Source organism: Gnatocerus cornutus, chromosome 2 (genome assembly GCF_029298725.1).
Source record: "Gnatocerus cornutus isolate USDA-ARS CGAHR chromosome 2, icGnaCorn1.1, whole genome shotgun sequence".
Taxonomy (NCBI): domain Eukaryota; kingdom Metazoa; phylum Arthropoda; class Insecta; order Coleoptera; family Tenebrionidae; genus Gnatocerus; species Gnatocerus cornutus.
In genome coordinates, this window is record NC_142234.1 from 14,220,159 (window position 1) to 14,235,339 (window position 15,181).

The 15,181-nt window shown below is 36.1% G+C and overlaps 4 protein-coding genes across 4 annotated transcripts; 3 read left to right on the plus strand and 1 right to left on the minus strand.

Annotated features, from left to right (window-relative positions):
* The first annotated feature begins 953 nt into the window (after window positions 1–953).
* Window positions 954–4,661, plus strand: LOC148179311 (lysosomal alpha-mannosidase-like). Its single transcript, XM_088029864.1, has 13 exons — window positions 954–1,078; window positions 1,132–1,234; window positions 1,289–1,370; window positions 1,430–1,615; window positions 1,671–2,144; window positions 2,191–2,613; window positions 2,662–2,858; window positions 2,907–3,106; window positions 3,155–3,492; window positions 3,541–3,832; window positions 3,879–4,142; window positions 4,187–4,336; window positions 4,386–4,661. Exons 1-13 carry the CDS (start codon window positions 992–994, stop codon window positions 4,605–4,607), a joined length of 3,018 nt encoding a protein of 1,005 aa, XP_087885990.1. The 5' UTR covers window positions 954–991; the 3' UTR covers window positions 4,608–4,661.
* A 650-nt stretch (window positions 4,662–5,311) lies between these two features.
* LOC148179312 (lysosomal alpha-mannosidase-like) lies at window positions 5,312–9,282 on the plus strand. Its single transcript, XM_088029865.1, has 13 exons — window positions 5,312–5,404; window positions 5,500–5,602; window positions 5,656–5,737; window positions 5,797–5,982; window positions 6,036–6,509; window positions 6,557–6,979; window positions 7,035–7,231; window positions 7,280–7,479; window positions 7,528–7,865; window positions 8,207–8,498; window positions 8,548–8,811; window positions 8,856–9,005; window positions 9,051–9,282. Exons 1-13 carry the CDS (start codon window positions 5,318–5,320, stop codon window positions 9,270–9,272), a joined length of 3,018 nt encoding a protein of 1,005 aa, XP_087885991.1. The 5' UTR covers window positions 5,312–5,317; the 3' UTR covers window positions 9,273–9,282.
* Window positions 9,283–9,607: 325 nt separating this feature from the next.
* LOC148179313 (lysosomal alpha-mannosidase-like) lies at window positions 9,608–13,411 on the plus strand. Its single transcript, XM_088029863.1, has 13 exons — window positions 9,608–9,766; window positions 9,852–9,954; window positions 10,007–10,088; window positions 10,179–10,364; window positions 10,412–10,885; window positions 10,931–11,353; window positions 11,401–11,597; window positions 11,646–11,845; window positions 11,894–12,231; window positions 12,280–12,571; window positions 12,621–12,884; window positions 12,928–13,077; window positions 13,127–13,411. The coding sequence occupies exons 1-13, from the start codon at window positions 9,668–9,670 to the stop codon at window positions 13,340–13,342; spliced, it is 3,024 nt and encodes a 1,007-aa protein (XP_087885989.1). The 5' UTR covers window positions 9,608–9,667; the 3' UTR covers window positions 13,343–13,411.
* Window positions 13,412–14,284: 873 nt separating this feature from the next.
* Window positions 14,285–14,960, minus strand: LOC148179314 (uncharacterized). Its single transcript, XM_088029890.1, has 3 exons — window positions 14,825–14,960; window positions 14,659–14,775; window positions 14,285–14,597 (listed from the first exon to the last, which is right to left on the minus strand). The coding sequence occupies exons 1-3, from the start codon at window positions 14,910–14,912 to the stop codon at window positions 14,416–14,418; spliced, it is 387 nt and encodes a 128-aa protein (XP_087886016.1). The 5' UTR covers window positions 14,913–14,960; the 3' UTR covers window positions 14,285–14,415.
* Between the last annotated feature and the right edge of the window lie 221 nt (window positions 14,961–15,181).

A 15,181-nucleotide genomic window follows, 5' to 3' on the forward strand; every position in this document is an offset into this window, starting at 1 on the left:
CCTTCCATAAATGTGTTTACAACGAGACCAGCACAGCAAGTTGCGATTTTAGAAATTTATAGCTAGTTTAATGGAACTGTGCATTTCACTGTCAGTGCATGCAGAAATACAGCAAACTGTTTCAAAATTGAAAACGTTTATGAATTGATTCCGAAAATTGGAATCCAGCACGACAATGATAAATTTGGTTTTTCCGCCCCTGGCATATGCTACACGAGTTCAATATTACATAAACATTTAAAACGCTACAGCTGAACTTGATGGACGTTAAGTCGATAAAAATTTACATTTTCCATCAGTTAAAAGAGATATTGATCTCTGCACGAGCTGATTTTGTTGCTACAACAACAAACCTGATATTTGAGACCGACAGTTTGTCAATAAAAAATGTAATCGGAAAACAATCAGTACTTGAGAATATTATTGATTTCCAATCGATTTGTTACCAAGTGGTAAATTTGAGTATCTCCTTCAATTCTGTTTAAAGTTTAAGCACTTTGTTGTCCCTTTCGGATCCAATTACCAGTTAAATTTGGAATGTTAGTCGGTTTTGCTTCAAAGTGCCATAATTTTCAAACTTGAAAATAGCCCACGCAGTTGTTGGATATGACAAATTGTGTTTTCATGAGGCGAAGTTTTAATCGAATTTAATTTCGTTTATCTTTTGTAATCCAAACTTTGCGTTTGATGCGATTAGGAAACATCACGCAAAATTTACTAAAATATCCTCTAGATCCGAAAAAAAATTGACCCTGTCAAGAAAATAGGGCAGCTTGATTGATGTTGGACAAAAAACTAAATTAGAATCAGTTGCTGAATCAAAATTGCCTATATTAACCATTAATAATCTATTTTTATTGTTATCTTTTTTTCCTAAATTTGTCAATACAATAGCAACAAGATTTCTATGTTATCTTCTAAGGTACTCGAAACAATGACTCTTAAGAGTTCCCTCAGGAACTAACATTGTCATTTCATTGTAAAACACGACATGATTAAAGGTTTATTTGTGTTAACACTTGTCTTCGCAGGGGGATATTCAACCCCCATCAGACGCGAAGAAGCGGAAAGTTGCAAGGTACGTTTACTCTTTAGTTCAATCTGTTATTAACTACAAAATTTACGATATAGGTCTGCCATCCTGTAGATCCTAACAAAATTAATGTTCATCTCATCCCTCATTCTCATGATGACGTAGGTTGGCTGAAGACTGTAGATCAATACTTTTATGGAAGTACGTTTTGGTTTTGTTTTTTTTTTTTCATAAAATTCAATTATCTCATTTTAGGTCACGGTGAAATTCAAAAAGCTGGTGTTCAGTATATTATTTCTTCAACAGTGGAGGCGCTCAAAGCAGATCCTGACAGAAGGTGAAAACTTAACATTTCATCAAGTGTTTGGATAATCGGTCACGTCTTTTCTAATCTAGGTTTGTTCAAGTTGAGACAGCCTTTTTCTGGAAATGGTGGCAACGTCAACCTGACTCTATCAAAGAAGAATTTGTTGAGTTGGTCAACAATGGTCAACTTGAAATTATCAATGCTGCGTGGTCTATGAACGACGAAGCTGCTACAAATTACCAATCGACTATCGATCAGTTTACTTACGGTCTAAGGTATCCCCACTGTTTTAAACTTAAAACTAAAATGAGTTTAATTTTACAACTTTAGAACAATCAATGACACCGTCGGAAAATGTGGCATTCCAAGAATCGGCTGGCAAATCGATCCCTTTGGCCACAGCCGCGAGCAAGCTTCTATTTTCGCCCAATTAGGCTTCGACGGCGTCTTCTTCGCCAGAATTGATTACAACGATCGCAATACAAGAAATCAAAACAAGGATATGGAGGTCATTTGGAAAGGAAGTGCTAACTCAGACAGCTCCAACATCTTCACCAATGTTTTCCCGGAGTTTTATTATCCGCCTTCCGGCTTTTGCTTTGACATTGAATGTGGAGACGAAGTTCTTGTGGATGATACAATGAGCCCTGACTACAATGTTCCAAGAAAAGTTGAAGATTTTGGCAATAGAATGAAAGAACTATCAGCGTACTACAGAACCAACAATATTCTTATTCCAATGGGTGGAGACTTCCAGTACCAATCAGCCGAGAAAAACTACAACAACATGGATAAACTCATAGCGTAAGAGTTTAAATTTTTTGAGTTTTTAACTAAGAAACGTTTTCAGGGGTTTTGAAGGCAATGAAGAAATTAATATAATATACTCAACTCCTTCGTGCTATATTCAAGCTGTTAACGACGCCGCTGCAGCTAATAATGTCGACTTTACTGTTAAAGAAGACGACTTCTTCCCATATGGTTCGGGAGCCCACAACTATTGGACTGGTTACTTTACGTCACGCCCCAATGCTAAACGATTTGAAAGAACCACCAACAACATTCTACAGGCTGCAAAACAACTCGCTTCATTCGCTAAAGTTAACGGTGATGACCACGACGACGACCTGAATCTTATGAGACAAGCAGTTGGAATTTTGCAACACCACGACGCCATTACTGGCACTGCCAAACAAGCAGTGGCTAATGACTATTCTAGACTTTTGACAAAGAGTATCAACAAAGCCGAACCTGCACTCAACGTGATTGTAACGTAGGTTATCAAATTTGTCTTTCATTTGTTACTTTAGCATGTTTTTAGAAACCTACTCAAAAAAGATGATGGTTCTGATATTAATCTGAATCTTCATACTTGCCTTCTTACGAATACAAGTGTTTGTGACGGTACTGACTCTGGACGTTTTGTTGTGAGTGTTTACAATCCTCTTGAACGCCCAGTCACCCACTACGTACGTTTGCCTGTACCTGATGGTACTTACACTGTTACCGGACCCGATGGTAGTTTTCACGAAGACTCAGATTGTTAGTGACTGTTTAAATTTGCAGGTGAAGTTTCTGCCGATCTTGTAGACAGCATCTCTTCTTTCAGTTACTTCGATTCAAACTTTGGAACTCCTCAATCTAAAGAGCTTGTTTTTGCTGCTGAAGATTTGCCAGGATTTGGACTAAGATTGTACGTCGTTGAAAAAACTGACTCAAAGTCTGTTTCTGTTAAGACAACTCCTAGAGTGAGATTTGGAACTGATGTAAGATTACTCCTCTCCTAAAAATTGAAACTAAAATAACAATTTTAGACCACTGGTTTTGAAATTGACGACTCAACTGGTCTCTTGAAATCGGTGACTACCAACGGAAAAACCGTAGAGATAACACAAGAGTTCATCTACTATGAAGGTTTCAATGGTGACAACAACGGAGAAGACAATATTGCTTCTGGAGCTTACATTTTCCGCCCACTTCACAATGATCCAACCAAAATCGCCGATTCTGTTAAAGTTACTTCAACCACCGGTACTCTTGTCGATGAAGTTCGCCAAGAATTTAACGATTGGGTTACACAAATTATTCGTGTTTACAAAGGAGTCGATAATAACTACATCGAATTTGATTGGCTTGTAGGTCCCATTGAAGTGTGAGTAATAAAGAAATATTGACAAATTAACTAATTTTGTACATACAGAGATGAGGGTAATGGCATTGGCCGCGAAATTGTCAGTAGATTTACCGTAAAAGACTTTGATAATGGTGAAGCTTTCTACACAGACTCCAATGGTCGCGAAATAATTAAAAGACAATTAAACAAACGCTACGATTATGAGTACGATTCCACTGTTGAACCCGTGGCTAGTAACTACTATCCCGTTACTTCGAAAATTTCAATCAAAGATGAAAACCAAAATTTGGAAGTGGCTGTACTAAACGACAGAGCTCAAGGCGGTGCCAGTTTGCAAAATGGTGTTATTGAATTGATGGTAAGTCAACGGCGTTGTAGATTTACTCAACAACTGTTGTAAATAGGTGCATAGACGACTTCTTAAAGATGACGCCAAAGGTGTGGGTGAAAGTCTTAACGATGTTGAGTTTGACCAAGGAGTCGTTGCCAGAGGTCAACACTATTTAATCGTTGGTTCAGCTGACTCTAATGTAGAAGATGGTAAATCTACAGCGGCTCAAGAACGAGAACTAGCGTTGAAGAAGCTGTTAACTCCTCTAGTCCTAGTCGGTGACGCATCTTCCGAAGATCTAACACTAGACAAGATTCAAAGCGCTCTCAATTTCAACGTAAGTTTTTTTTTAAATTGTCTCTTAAATCTATTTGAGTTTAGTTCGAAGGTCTCCAAAGTACCCTTCCCGATAACGTTCACATTTTAACTCTCGAACCATGGAAAGAAGATTCTTATATTCTGAGATTAGAACACATCCTGGAGAATGGTGAAGATGACAACTTGTCCCAAGCTGTGACTGCCGATCTTAAGGTAAAACTTCATTTAATTTAGTTCTTAACTTATAAATGTTTTATTTTAGGGTCTATTCACACTTTTTGAGATTACTGAAGTTAGAGAAACCACTTTGGGTGCAAACCAGTGGCTGGACGAATTTGAAACTAAAGAAAAATACACTTGGAACACCAAAAAAGGAAAAATTGCTAACAAGAAATCTGAGAGTACTTTGAGAGATGCAGATCTCAGTGTCGCTTTGAATCCCATTCAAATTCGTACATTTATCATTAAAGTTTCTAAAAACTAATTAATATTGACCGTGTAAAATAAATGAATAAATAAAATAAAGTGATATCTGCTACTACATATTTTTATTACATTGCCAGAAAGTACCTAGCCAACAATTATTTTTAAACATTGATTGTCTTAAAAAAGACATTCTGATTCGCTGCATTTTTACAATTTTGAACCTCCATTTCGAACTAATTATGATAGGGCGAAGTAGGCGGAGCAAAACAATAGAGCAAAAAAGTGAGGGACTTAACTGTATATTTTGTCCGAACTGAAGTTATTGCATTGCTGTTACAACTATAAATTTTCTAAAATCTGTTTTATAATATGAGACACTATTTTCATGTCAATAGATTAATTATTGTGATGAAAATAGTTTAATTTTAATAGTTTTATTAGCAGTAAAATATAATTAACTTTCTAATTTTTTTCAACTCAATCCATGTCTGTGATTGATCGGCCTAGAGCTTTGTTTTACAAAAGTCGAAATATTAGTAAACACCTAACAATATTTAATTTGGGTTTTTACGTGTTACTAACGTGTAATTTAAGACGTTATTACTCGAGTGCGATAAACCTCGTATGTTTCCATTTTTTTTTTAAACATCCAAAACAAATTTATATTTGGGATAGCAACAAATAAATTTTCAATGTTATCTCCTGCAGTACTTGAATCAAAAACTTCCTTCATCACCTAAATATTGTCATTTCATAGTTATACACAACATGATTAAAGTTTTACTTGTGTTAGCACTTGTCTTCGCTGGGGGATATTCAACCCCTATCAAACGCGATGAAGCTGCGGGTTGTCAGGTATGTTAGCTCAGCTTTTTGTTTTTTTTTTTAATGTGTATAATTTAATTCGGTTGATAACCAATCTAGACAAAATTTGCGTATTTTTTTTTCAGTCCTGCCATCCTGTAGATCCTAACAAAATTAATGTTCATCTCATTCCTCATTCTCATGATGACGTAGGTTGGCTCAAAACTGTTGATCAATATTATTATGGAAGTATGTTTTAATTTTAATTTCATATTTCAAAAAATTTAACAAATTTATTTTAGGTCAGAGCGACATTCAAAAAGCTGGAGTTCAGTATATTATTTCTTCAACTGTAGAAGCGCTTAAAGCGGATCCTGACAGAAGGTGGAAACTTAATACCACTTGAAACTTAAGATTAAATAAAATATTTGTTTCTAATCTAGATTCGTTCAAGTGGAGACTGCGTTTTTTTGGAAATGGTGGGAACATCAACCCGATTCCATCAGAGAAGACTTTGTGAAGTTAGTCAACAATGGTCAACTTGAAATTATCAATGCTGCGTGGTCTATGAACGATGAGGCTGCGACAAATTACCAATCGACCATCGATCAGTTTACTTACGGTCTCAGGTACAACTCTCTAGCAATTAAAATAAAACGTTGTAAAACTTCCTATACTTTAGAACAATCGACGACACTGTTGGAAAATGTGGCATTCCAAGAATCGGCTGGCAAATCGATCCTTTCGGCCACAGTCGCGAACAAGCTTCCATTTTCGCCCAATTAGGCTTCGACGGCGTCTTCTTTGCAAGAATTGATTACAACGACTTAGATAAAAGACGACAAGACAAGAACATGGAGGTCATTTGGAAAGGAAGTGCTAACTCGGACAGCTCCAATATCTTCACGAGTGTTTTTCCAGAGGGTTACGGCGCACCTGGTGGATTTTGCTTTGATATCCAATGTGGAGACGAAGTTCTTGTAGATGATCCCATGAGTCCTGACTACAACATCCCAAGAAAAGTCGATGATTTTGGTAAAAAAATTCAAGAGCTGGCGGCCTACTACAAAACCAACAACGTCCTCATTCCAATGGGTAGTGACTTCCAGTATCAAGCAGCTGAGAAAAATTTTGTCAATATGGACAAACTCATAGCGTAAGAGATACAACTCTTTGAGTACCAAACGACAGATATGTTTCCAGGGGCTTTGAAGGCCATGAGCAAATCAATGTTATCTACTCAACTCCATCGTGTTATATTCAAGCTGTTAATAGCGCCGCTGAAACTAACAATGTCGAGTTTACTGTTAAAGAAGATGACTTCTTTCCATATGGCTCAGGAGCCCACAACTATTGGACTGGTTACTTTACCTCTCGCCCCAATGCCAAACGATTTGAAAGAACCACCAACAATATCTTACAAGCGGCAAAACAACTCGCTGCATTCGCTAAAGTTAACGGCGATGACCATAATGACGATTTAAATTTGATGAGACAAGCAATAGGAATTTTGCAACACCATGATGCTATTACTGGTACTGCTAAACAAGCTGTGTCTAAAGATTATGCCAGACTTTTGACAAAGGGTATCAAAAATGCAGAACCTACACTTAACGTGATTGTGACGTAGGTAACCAAATATTTCTTTCGTTCTTTACTACTGACTTTAACATGTTTATAGAAACTTACTCAAAAAGGATGATGCTTCTGATATTAATCTGAATCTTCATACTTGTCTTCTTACGAATACAAGTGTTTGTGACGGTACTGACACTGGACGGTTTGTTGTGAGTGTTTACAATCCTCTGGAGCGCCCCGTCACCCACTACGTACGTTTGCCTGTACCTGATGGTACTTACACTGTTACCGGACCAGATGGTAGTTTTCACGAAAACTCAGATTGTTAGTGAATGTTTAAATTTGCAGGTGAAGTGTTTGCCGATCTTATAGACAGCATCTCTTCTTTCAGTTACTTCGATTCAAACTTTGGAACTCCTCAATCTAAAGAGCTTGTTTTTGCTGCTGAAGATTTGCCAGGATTTGGACTAAGATTGTACGTCGTTGAAAAAACTGACTCAAAGTCTGTTTCTGTTAAGACAACTCCTAGAGTGAGATTTGGAACTGATGTAAGATTACTCCTTTCCTAAAAATTGAAACTAAAACAACAATTTTAGACCACTGGTTTTGAAATTGACGACTCAACTGGTCTCTTGAAATCGGTGACTACTAACGGAAAAACCGTAGAGATAACACAAGAGTTCATTTACTATGAAGGTTTCAACGGTGACAACAACGGAGAAGACAATATTGCTTCTGGAGCTTATATCTTCCGCCCACTTCACAACGATCCAACCAAAGTCGCCGATGTTGTTAAAGTTACTTCAACCACCGGTTCTCTTGTCGATGAAGTTCGCCAGGAGTTTAATGATTGGATTACACAAATTATTCGTGTTTACAAAGAGGCGGATAATAATTACATCGAATTTGATTGGCTTGTAGGTCCAATTGAAATGTAAGTATCTATTATATAAAATTAAAATTCCGACAAAGTATGCTCTCTGATACGGCCCTTATAAATCACATCTTTCCATTGGAGTGTTTTTGCAAATTATAGGCTAAACTTGCATCGCTGCAGGCGATTTGGTTCTTGCTGAACAAATAAAATGCGTTATCTTTAAAACAGCTATGCAAACACATAATTGAACGCCCACAATTTCGTACCTCGAATTAGAGGTACTGAGAGGGCAAACCAAGATAACATAAACACATATGGGGTAAATTTGTTCAAATTCTAGTGACACCGATGAGATGAGGTTATACAGTACTGACCTCTAACTATTTTTTTACATGCAGAGACGAGAACAATGGCATTGGACGCGAAATAGTCAGCAGATTTACTGTCAAAGACTTTGATAATGGTGAAGCATTTTACACTGACGCCAACGGTCGCGAAATGATCAAAAGACAATTAAACAAGCGCTATGATTATGAGTACGACTCTACTGTTGAACCTGTAGCTAGCAACTACTATCCTGTTACTTCAAAAATTGTAATTAAAGATGAAAATCAGAACCTAGAGGTGGCGGTACTGAATGATAGAGCTCAAGGCGGTTCCAGTTTGCAAAATGGTGTTATTGAGTTAATGGTAAATCGTCCTCGATGTAAGTTATTTTACTCATCAATGGTTGTCATAGGTGCATAGAAGACTTCTTAAGGATGACGCTAAAGGTGTAGGTGAAGGTCTTAACGACATTGAGTTTGACCAAGGAGTCGTTGCCAGAGGTCAACATTATTTAATCGTTGGTTCAGCCGACTCTAATGTAGAAGATGGTAAATCAACAGTGGCTCTAGAACGAGAACTAGCATTGAAGAAATTGTTGACTCCTCTTGTACTAGTCGGTGACGTATCTTCAGAAGATCTAACACTAGACAAGATTCAAAGCGCACTCAATTTTAATGTGAGTTTTTTTCAAATTGCTGACTTAAATCAACTTCAATTTAGTTCGAAGGTCTCCAAAGTACTCTCCCCGATAATGTTCATATTTTGACTCTGGAACCTTGGAAAGAAGACGCTTATATTCTCAGATTGGAACACATTCTAGAAAATGGTGAAGATGATAATTTGTCCCAAGCTGTAACAGCTGATCTTAAGGTAAAACGGCATTTTAATTTTATTCCTAACTTAGAAATGTTTTAGGGTTTATTCACACTTTTTGAGATAACTGAAATGAACGAAACCACTTTGGGTGCTAACCAATTGTTGAACGAATTTGAAGCCAAAGAAAAATATGTTTGGAAAACAAAAAAAGGCAAAATTACTAACAAGAAATTTGAGAATGGTTTGAAAGATGACGATTTTAGTGTCGCTTTGAATCCGACTCAGATTCGTACATTTATCATTAAAGTCTCTAAAAACTAATTGATATTGGCCAGTGTAACATGATTAATTTAAAATAAATAACTGCAATAATGAGATACTTATTACTCGTTTTATTTAAAAATAGAATAAAGCCCTTTTAAAACGATTAAATTTGAGATCTAGTCCATTCAAATCGGGTGAAAAATAAGGAAGATAAAGATAAAGCTTCAAAAGTTTTCTTTTTGTTAGTATTAATCAACACTGAACAATCTCCCATTTGAACATTTACGTGGTGTTGTTAATGTGATAACATTCATTTATATTTGAAATTTTTAACACTATCCCAATCAACTGTATCTCTAGGATAGCAACAAACTCTTAATGTTATCTTTTCAAATACTCAAAAAAAAAGATTCATTAGAGTTCCCTCATCACCTAAACATTGTCATTTCATAATGAAACGCGACATGTATAAAACTGTATTTCTGATAACAACTATCTTCGCTGGGGGATATTCAACTCCCATCAAGCGCGAAGAAGCTCCAAGTTGTCAGGTTTGTTAAATCAACATTTCGTTTTTTTAAACCATACTTTTATTTCAATCGATTATTTCCTACAAATTTGCACAATCTGTTTTAGGCTTGCCATTCTGTTGATCCGAACAAAATCAATGTTCACCTCATCCCTCATTCCCATGATGACGTAGGTTGGCTGAAAACTGTAGATCAATACTTTTATGGAAGTCCGTCTTAATTTTGTTTATTTTTTCTAAAAATTTAACAAATTCGTTATAGGTCACGGCGAAATTCATAAAGCTGGAGCCCAGTATGTTATTTCTTCAACCGTGGAAGCGCTCCAAGCGGATCCTAATAGACGGTAAAAATTTAAAACTTGAAAACTAAGATAAAAAATGATACTTTTATGGTGTGAATTAAGAATAATCTAATATCTCCGCTTCTAATCTAGATTTGTTCAAGTGGAAACGGCTTTCTTCTGGAAATGGTGGCAACGGCAACCTGACTCTATCAGAGAAGAGTTTACTGAATTGGTCAACAATGGCCAAATTGAAATTCTCAATGCTGCATGGTCTATGAATGACGAAGCTTCTGTAAATTACCAATCAACAATCGATCAATTTACTTACGGTATCAGGTAAATCCCACTTTCTAAATTAAACTTTTTTAACCTTTCAATTCAAGAACAATGAATGACACCGTTGGAAAATGCGGCATTCCAAAAATCGGTTGGCAAATCGATCCTTTCGGTCACAGTCGCGAGCAAGCTTCAATTTTCGCCCAATTCGGCTTTGACGCCGTCTTCTTCGCAAGAATTGACTACAATGACCGTAATACAAGAAAAAAAAATAAGGACTTAGAAGTCGTTTGGAAAGGAAGTGCTAACTTGAATAACTCCAACATCTTTACTAACATTTTCACAGAGCATTATCACGCACCTAGCGGTTTTTGCTTTGATATCCAATGTGGAGACGAAGTGCTTGTAGATGATACCAAAAGTCCCGACTATAACATTCCAAAAAAAGTCGATGATTTTGGCAAAAAAATGTTAGATGTGGCAGGTTACTACAAAACGAACAATATTATTATAACAATGGGTGGTGATTTCCAGTATCAATCAGCTGAGAGAAACTACAATAACATGGATAAACTTATAGCGTAAGAGCTAAGATTACTTGTGCCATTAATCAAAGATGTTTGCAGCGGTTTTGAGAACCACGAACAACTCAATGTATTTTATTCAACTCCTTCCTGCTATCTTCAAGCTGTTCACGACGCTGCTGAAGCAAACAATGTTGAATTTACTGTTAAAGAAGATGACTTTTTTCCGTATGCTTCAGGAGCTCATACCTTTTGGACAGGTTACTTTACGTCACGTCCCAATTCCAAACGTCTTGAAAGAACCACCAACAACATTCTACAGGCAGCGAAACAACTCGCTTCATTCGCTAAAGTTAATGGCGATGACCATAATGACGAGCTAAATCTAATGCGACAAGCAATTGGAGTTTTTCAGCACCACGATGCTATTACTGGTACTGCCAAACAAGCAGTAGTTAACGATTATGTTAGACTTTTGACAAAGGGTATCAAGAACGCAGAACCCGGACTTAACAGTATTGTTACGTACGTTATCAAATATTTGTTCGTTTGTTACTTTAACAGGGTTTTAGGAACCTACTCAAAAAAGATGATGCTTCTGATATTAATCTGAATCTTCATACTTGTCTTCTTACGAATACAAGTGTTTGTGACGCTACTAACTCTGATCGTTTTGTTGTGAGTCTTTACAATCCTCTCGAGCGCCCCGTTACTTATTACGTGCGTTTGCCTGTACCTGATGGTACCTACACTGTTACAGGACCCGACGGTAATTTTCACAACGAGTCAGATTGATTTTGAGTGTTTAAATTTGCAGGTGAAGTGTCTACCGAACTTCTAGACAGTATCTCCTCTTTCAGTTACTTTGATTCAAACTTCGGAACCCCTCAGCCTAAAGAGCTGGTTTTTGTTGCTGAAGAATTGCCAGGATTTGGACTAAAATTGTACGTCGTTGAAAAAACTGACGCGAAGTCTATTTCTCTTAAGACAACTCCTAGAGTGAGATTTGGAACTGATGTAAGATTACTCCTTTCCTAAAAATTGGAACTTTAACAACAATTTTAGACCACTGGTTTTGAAATTGACGACTCAACTGGTCTCTTGAAATCGGTGACTACTAACGGAAAAACTTTAGAGATAACACAAGAGTTCATCTACTATGAAGGTTTTAATGGTGACAACAACGGAGAAGACAATATTGCTTCTGGAGCTTACATCTTCCGGCCACTTCACAATGAACCAACCAAAATCGCAGATTCTGTTAAAGTCACTTCAACCACTGGTACTTATGTCGATGAAGTTCGCCAGGAATTTAACGATTGGATTACACAAATTATTCGTGTTTACAAAGGAGCCGATAATAACTACATTGAATTTGACTGGCTTGTAGGTCCTATTGAAGTGTAAATATAAATGAAACATTGACATTTGAACTGATTTTTTACATACAGAGATGATGACAAGAAAATTGGCCGGGAAATCGTCAGCAGATTTACAGTTAAAAATTTCGATAATGGTGAAGTATTCTACACAGACTCTAACGGTCGCGAAATGATCAAAAGACGACTAAACAAACGCTCCGATTATGAGTACGACTCAAGTGTTGAACCCGTTACTAGTAACTATTATCCAGTTACTTCAAAAATTGTAATCAAAGATGAAACTCAGAACTTGGAAGTTGCAGTACTAAACGATAGAGCTCAAGGAGGTTCCAGTTTGCAAAATGGTGTTCTTGAATTGATGGTAAGGTTTTTCTTCTGTGAATCATTTTACTCAAAAACATTTGCAATAGGTGCATAGAAGACTTCTTAAAGATGACGCTAAAGGTGTTGGTGAAAGCCTGAATGAAAAAGAATTTGACCAAGGAGTCGTTGCCCGAGGTCAACACTATTTAATCATTGGTTCAACCGACTCTAATGTTGCTGATGGTAAATCCACGGCAGCTCTAGAACGAGAACTTGCATTGAAGAAACTGTTGACTCCTCTAGTCCTAGTCGGTGACGCATCTTCCGAAGATCTAACACTAGACAAGATTCAAAACGCTCTCAATTTCAACGTGAGTTTTCTTCAAATTTTCATTTAAACCTACTTGAATTTAGTTCGAAGGTCTTCAAAATACCCTCCAAGATAACGTTCACATTTTGACCCTCGAACCCTGGAGAGAAGATACTTATATTTTGAGATTAGAACACATCTTAGAAAAGGGTGAAGATGACAACTTGTCCAAAGCTGTGACTGCTGATCTTAAGGTAAAACTGCATTTAATTAAGTTTTTAATGTAGAAATGTTTTATTTCAGGGCTTATTCACACTTTTCGAGATTACTGAAATGAGAGAAACCACTTTAGGTGCAAACCAGTGGCTCGACGAATTTGAAACTAAAGAAAAATACGCTTGGAACACCAAAAAAGGCAAAATTGTTAATAAGAAGTCTGAGACTATAGATGGTGATCTCAGTGCAGCTTTGAATCCTATTCAAATTCGTACATTCATCATTAGAGTTGCTAAAAACTAAATAATAATCTTAGCCATTGTAAAAATATTGCATTAAAATAAATGAAGTAAAAAAAAGTACTCTTATTAAAAACAAAACATCAAAATCAACGGCATTCCAACGTGCCAGGAAGGGATAGCTTATCTAACCATTGATTGTCTTTCTCTCGTGCTGCTACGGAACAGAATGATTCAGATTCGCTGCATGCCTGCAATCAGTTATTAACTATAAAATTCCCGGAATCTGTTTCAGGCTTTTCATCCGGTGAATCCTGAGAAAATTAATGTTCATCTCATCCCTCATTCTCACAATGACGTCTACTCCCTCAAAACTGTTGATCAATATTATTACGGAAGAAGGTTCTGCGAATTTTCCCAGACTTTGAAAAATTGCACAATTTGTTTTTAGGTCATGGTGAGATAAAAAAGCTGGGGTGCAATATATTACTCCTGAAAGCGGTGAAAGTGAATCCCGATAGAAACCACTTGAAGGGATCGAAGATCAAATACGTGAAAGTAACAAACATGTTAATATGGTGATTCACAAAGAATTCATTATCATTTTGTAGGCGGTTTTAGATAGAAAACTTTTTTAAATACGCATTCTTACTTTCCCAAAAAAAGAAAATCAACGCACAAAGAAACGAAAAAAAAATTAAGTAGAAGAAGTTTAAAAAAAACGCATTGCTGCCCGAGTTTTCATTATAAAGTAATAGCTTTCAGTCGCGGTAAAGTAGCTATCTTAAAATGATAGTGGCGGCTTTAGAGGTATAAATAAAGCTATGTTTTTTTCATGAAAATAAAACTATTAAGTAATAGGAGTATAATTTAAATTTAAATTTTTTTATAACTCCTCGCCTGTAATTGGTCGAATTATTCATCATGATGCAATTTGAACGTTACTTGCTTTCAAAATAGTTTGAATTTATCTTATCACAACTTTGTATTAAATGAAATAACTTGATAATTACTGAGTTGTTTATTTATTAATTGTTAATACTCAATAACTACAAACATTTCCATCTTATTTTTAATAACTAATAGACTTTTATTGCAATAGACAGATTGTTATATTTACCACACTAAACAAAAAAATTATTTTTCGTACGTAATCTGCTTATTAGTATTTTTATTGGACACATGTTCAGATCTCGTATTATATGCAGCATAACCACAGGTAGAACAACCGGATGATACAGGTGATGCATAAGTATCATGATGAAAAAATCTACCTCCGAAATATCTTTTGTGTTTGATATGAGAGTTCAGCCTCTTTTCTAATAACAAAAACAATAAAACAGACAATAATTATAGAAAAAAACGAATGGTAAAACTTACCATACTCATCCAAACAATTTATTTCCACATGGATACGGCGATAATTTTCAGTTTGAACATGTTTTTTACATCTTACTGTATTGAAAGGACATGAAAGTCCAAAACATGTTGTTGCAACTACAAAAAAAAAAAAAAAAATTAATAACTTAGATTAAGTTTTGCTCACAGTCGTCTTCGTATTCATAGTCAGTATCTGGAACAGATCTAGCATAAACTATAGCAGCTAAACATAAAAATAAAAAACTTCTAAACATGATGCGATACCAATTTTCTACACCTCTGAAGAATTTGAAAGACGCAATAACATTTTATAGAAGTTATCCGATTTATTTTTCTGACCTCTCACCTTGTTGTTCTTATCATTAATTTATAAATTTCAGCATGATTATTGCAAACGTACCGTTCAGTTCAAACTCTTATAAAAAAATCGAGACCTTGAAAACGTTCATCTTTGCTCTCTTCTTCAAGTAAAGCTATCCCCTTGGCGTCCCAGAAATCCCCTCATTGTCCCTCAAAGTCATTT

Coding starts and splice junctions, on each gene's coding strand:
- LOC148179312 (XM_088029865.1), top strand. CDS start 5,318: ATGATTAAAGTTTTACTTGTGTTAGCACTTGTCTTCGCTGGGGGATAT. Junction 5,405..5,499: donor ATGAAGCTGCGGGTTGTCAG/GTATGTTAGCTC, acceptor TTTTTTTTTCAG/TCCTGCCATCCTGTAGATCC. Junction 9,006..9,050: donor CTGTAACAGCTGATCTTAAG/GTAAAACGGCAT, acceptor GAAATGTTTTAG/GGTTTATTCACACTTTTTGA.
- LOC148179314 (XM_088029890.1), bottom strand. CDS start 14,912: ATGTTTAGAAGTTTTTTATTTTTATGTTTAGCTGCTATAGTTTATGCT. Junction 14,776..14,824: donor CTATGAATACGAAGACGACT/GTGAGCAAAACT, acceptor TTTTTTTTGTAG/TTGCAACAACATGTTTTGGA. Junction 14,598..14,658: donor AAATTGTTTGGATGAGTATG/GTAAGTTTTACC, acceptor TTTTGTTATTAG/AAAAGAGGCTGAACTCTCAT.
- LOC148179313 (XM_088029863.1), top strand. CDS start 9,668: ATGAAACGCGACATGTATAAAACTGTATTTCTGATAACAACTATCTTC. Junction 9,767..9,851: donor AAGAAGCTCCAAGTTGTCAG/GTTTGTTAAATC, acceptor AATCTGTTTTAG/GCTTGCCATTCTGTTGATCC. Junction 9,955..10,006: donor AGATCAATACTTTTATGGAA/GTCCGTCTTAAT, acceptor AATTCGTTATAG/GTCACGGCGAAATTCATAAA.
- LOC148179311 (XM_088029864.1), top strand. CDS start 992: ATGATTAAAGGTTTATTTGTGTTAACACTTGTCTTCGCAGGGGGATAT. Junction 1,079..1,131: donor AAGAAGCGGAAAGTTGCAAG/GTACGTTTACTC, acceptor TTTACGATATAG/GTCTGCCATCCTGTAGATCC. Junction 2,859..2,906: donor CACTGTTACCGGACCCGATG/GTAGTTTTCACG, acceptor TTAAATTTGCAG/GTGAAGTTTCTGCCGATCTT.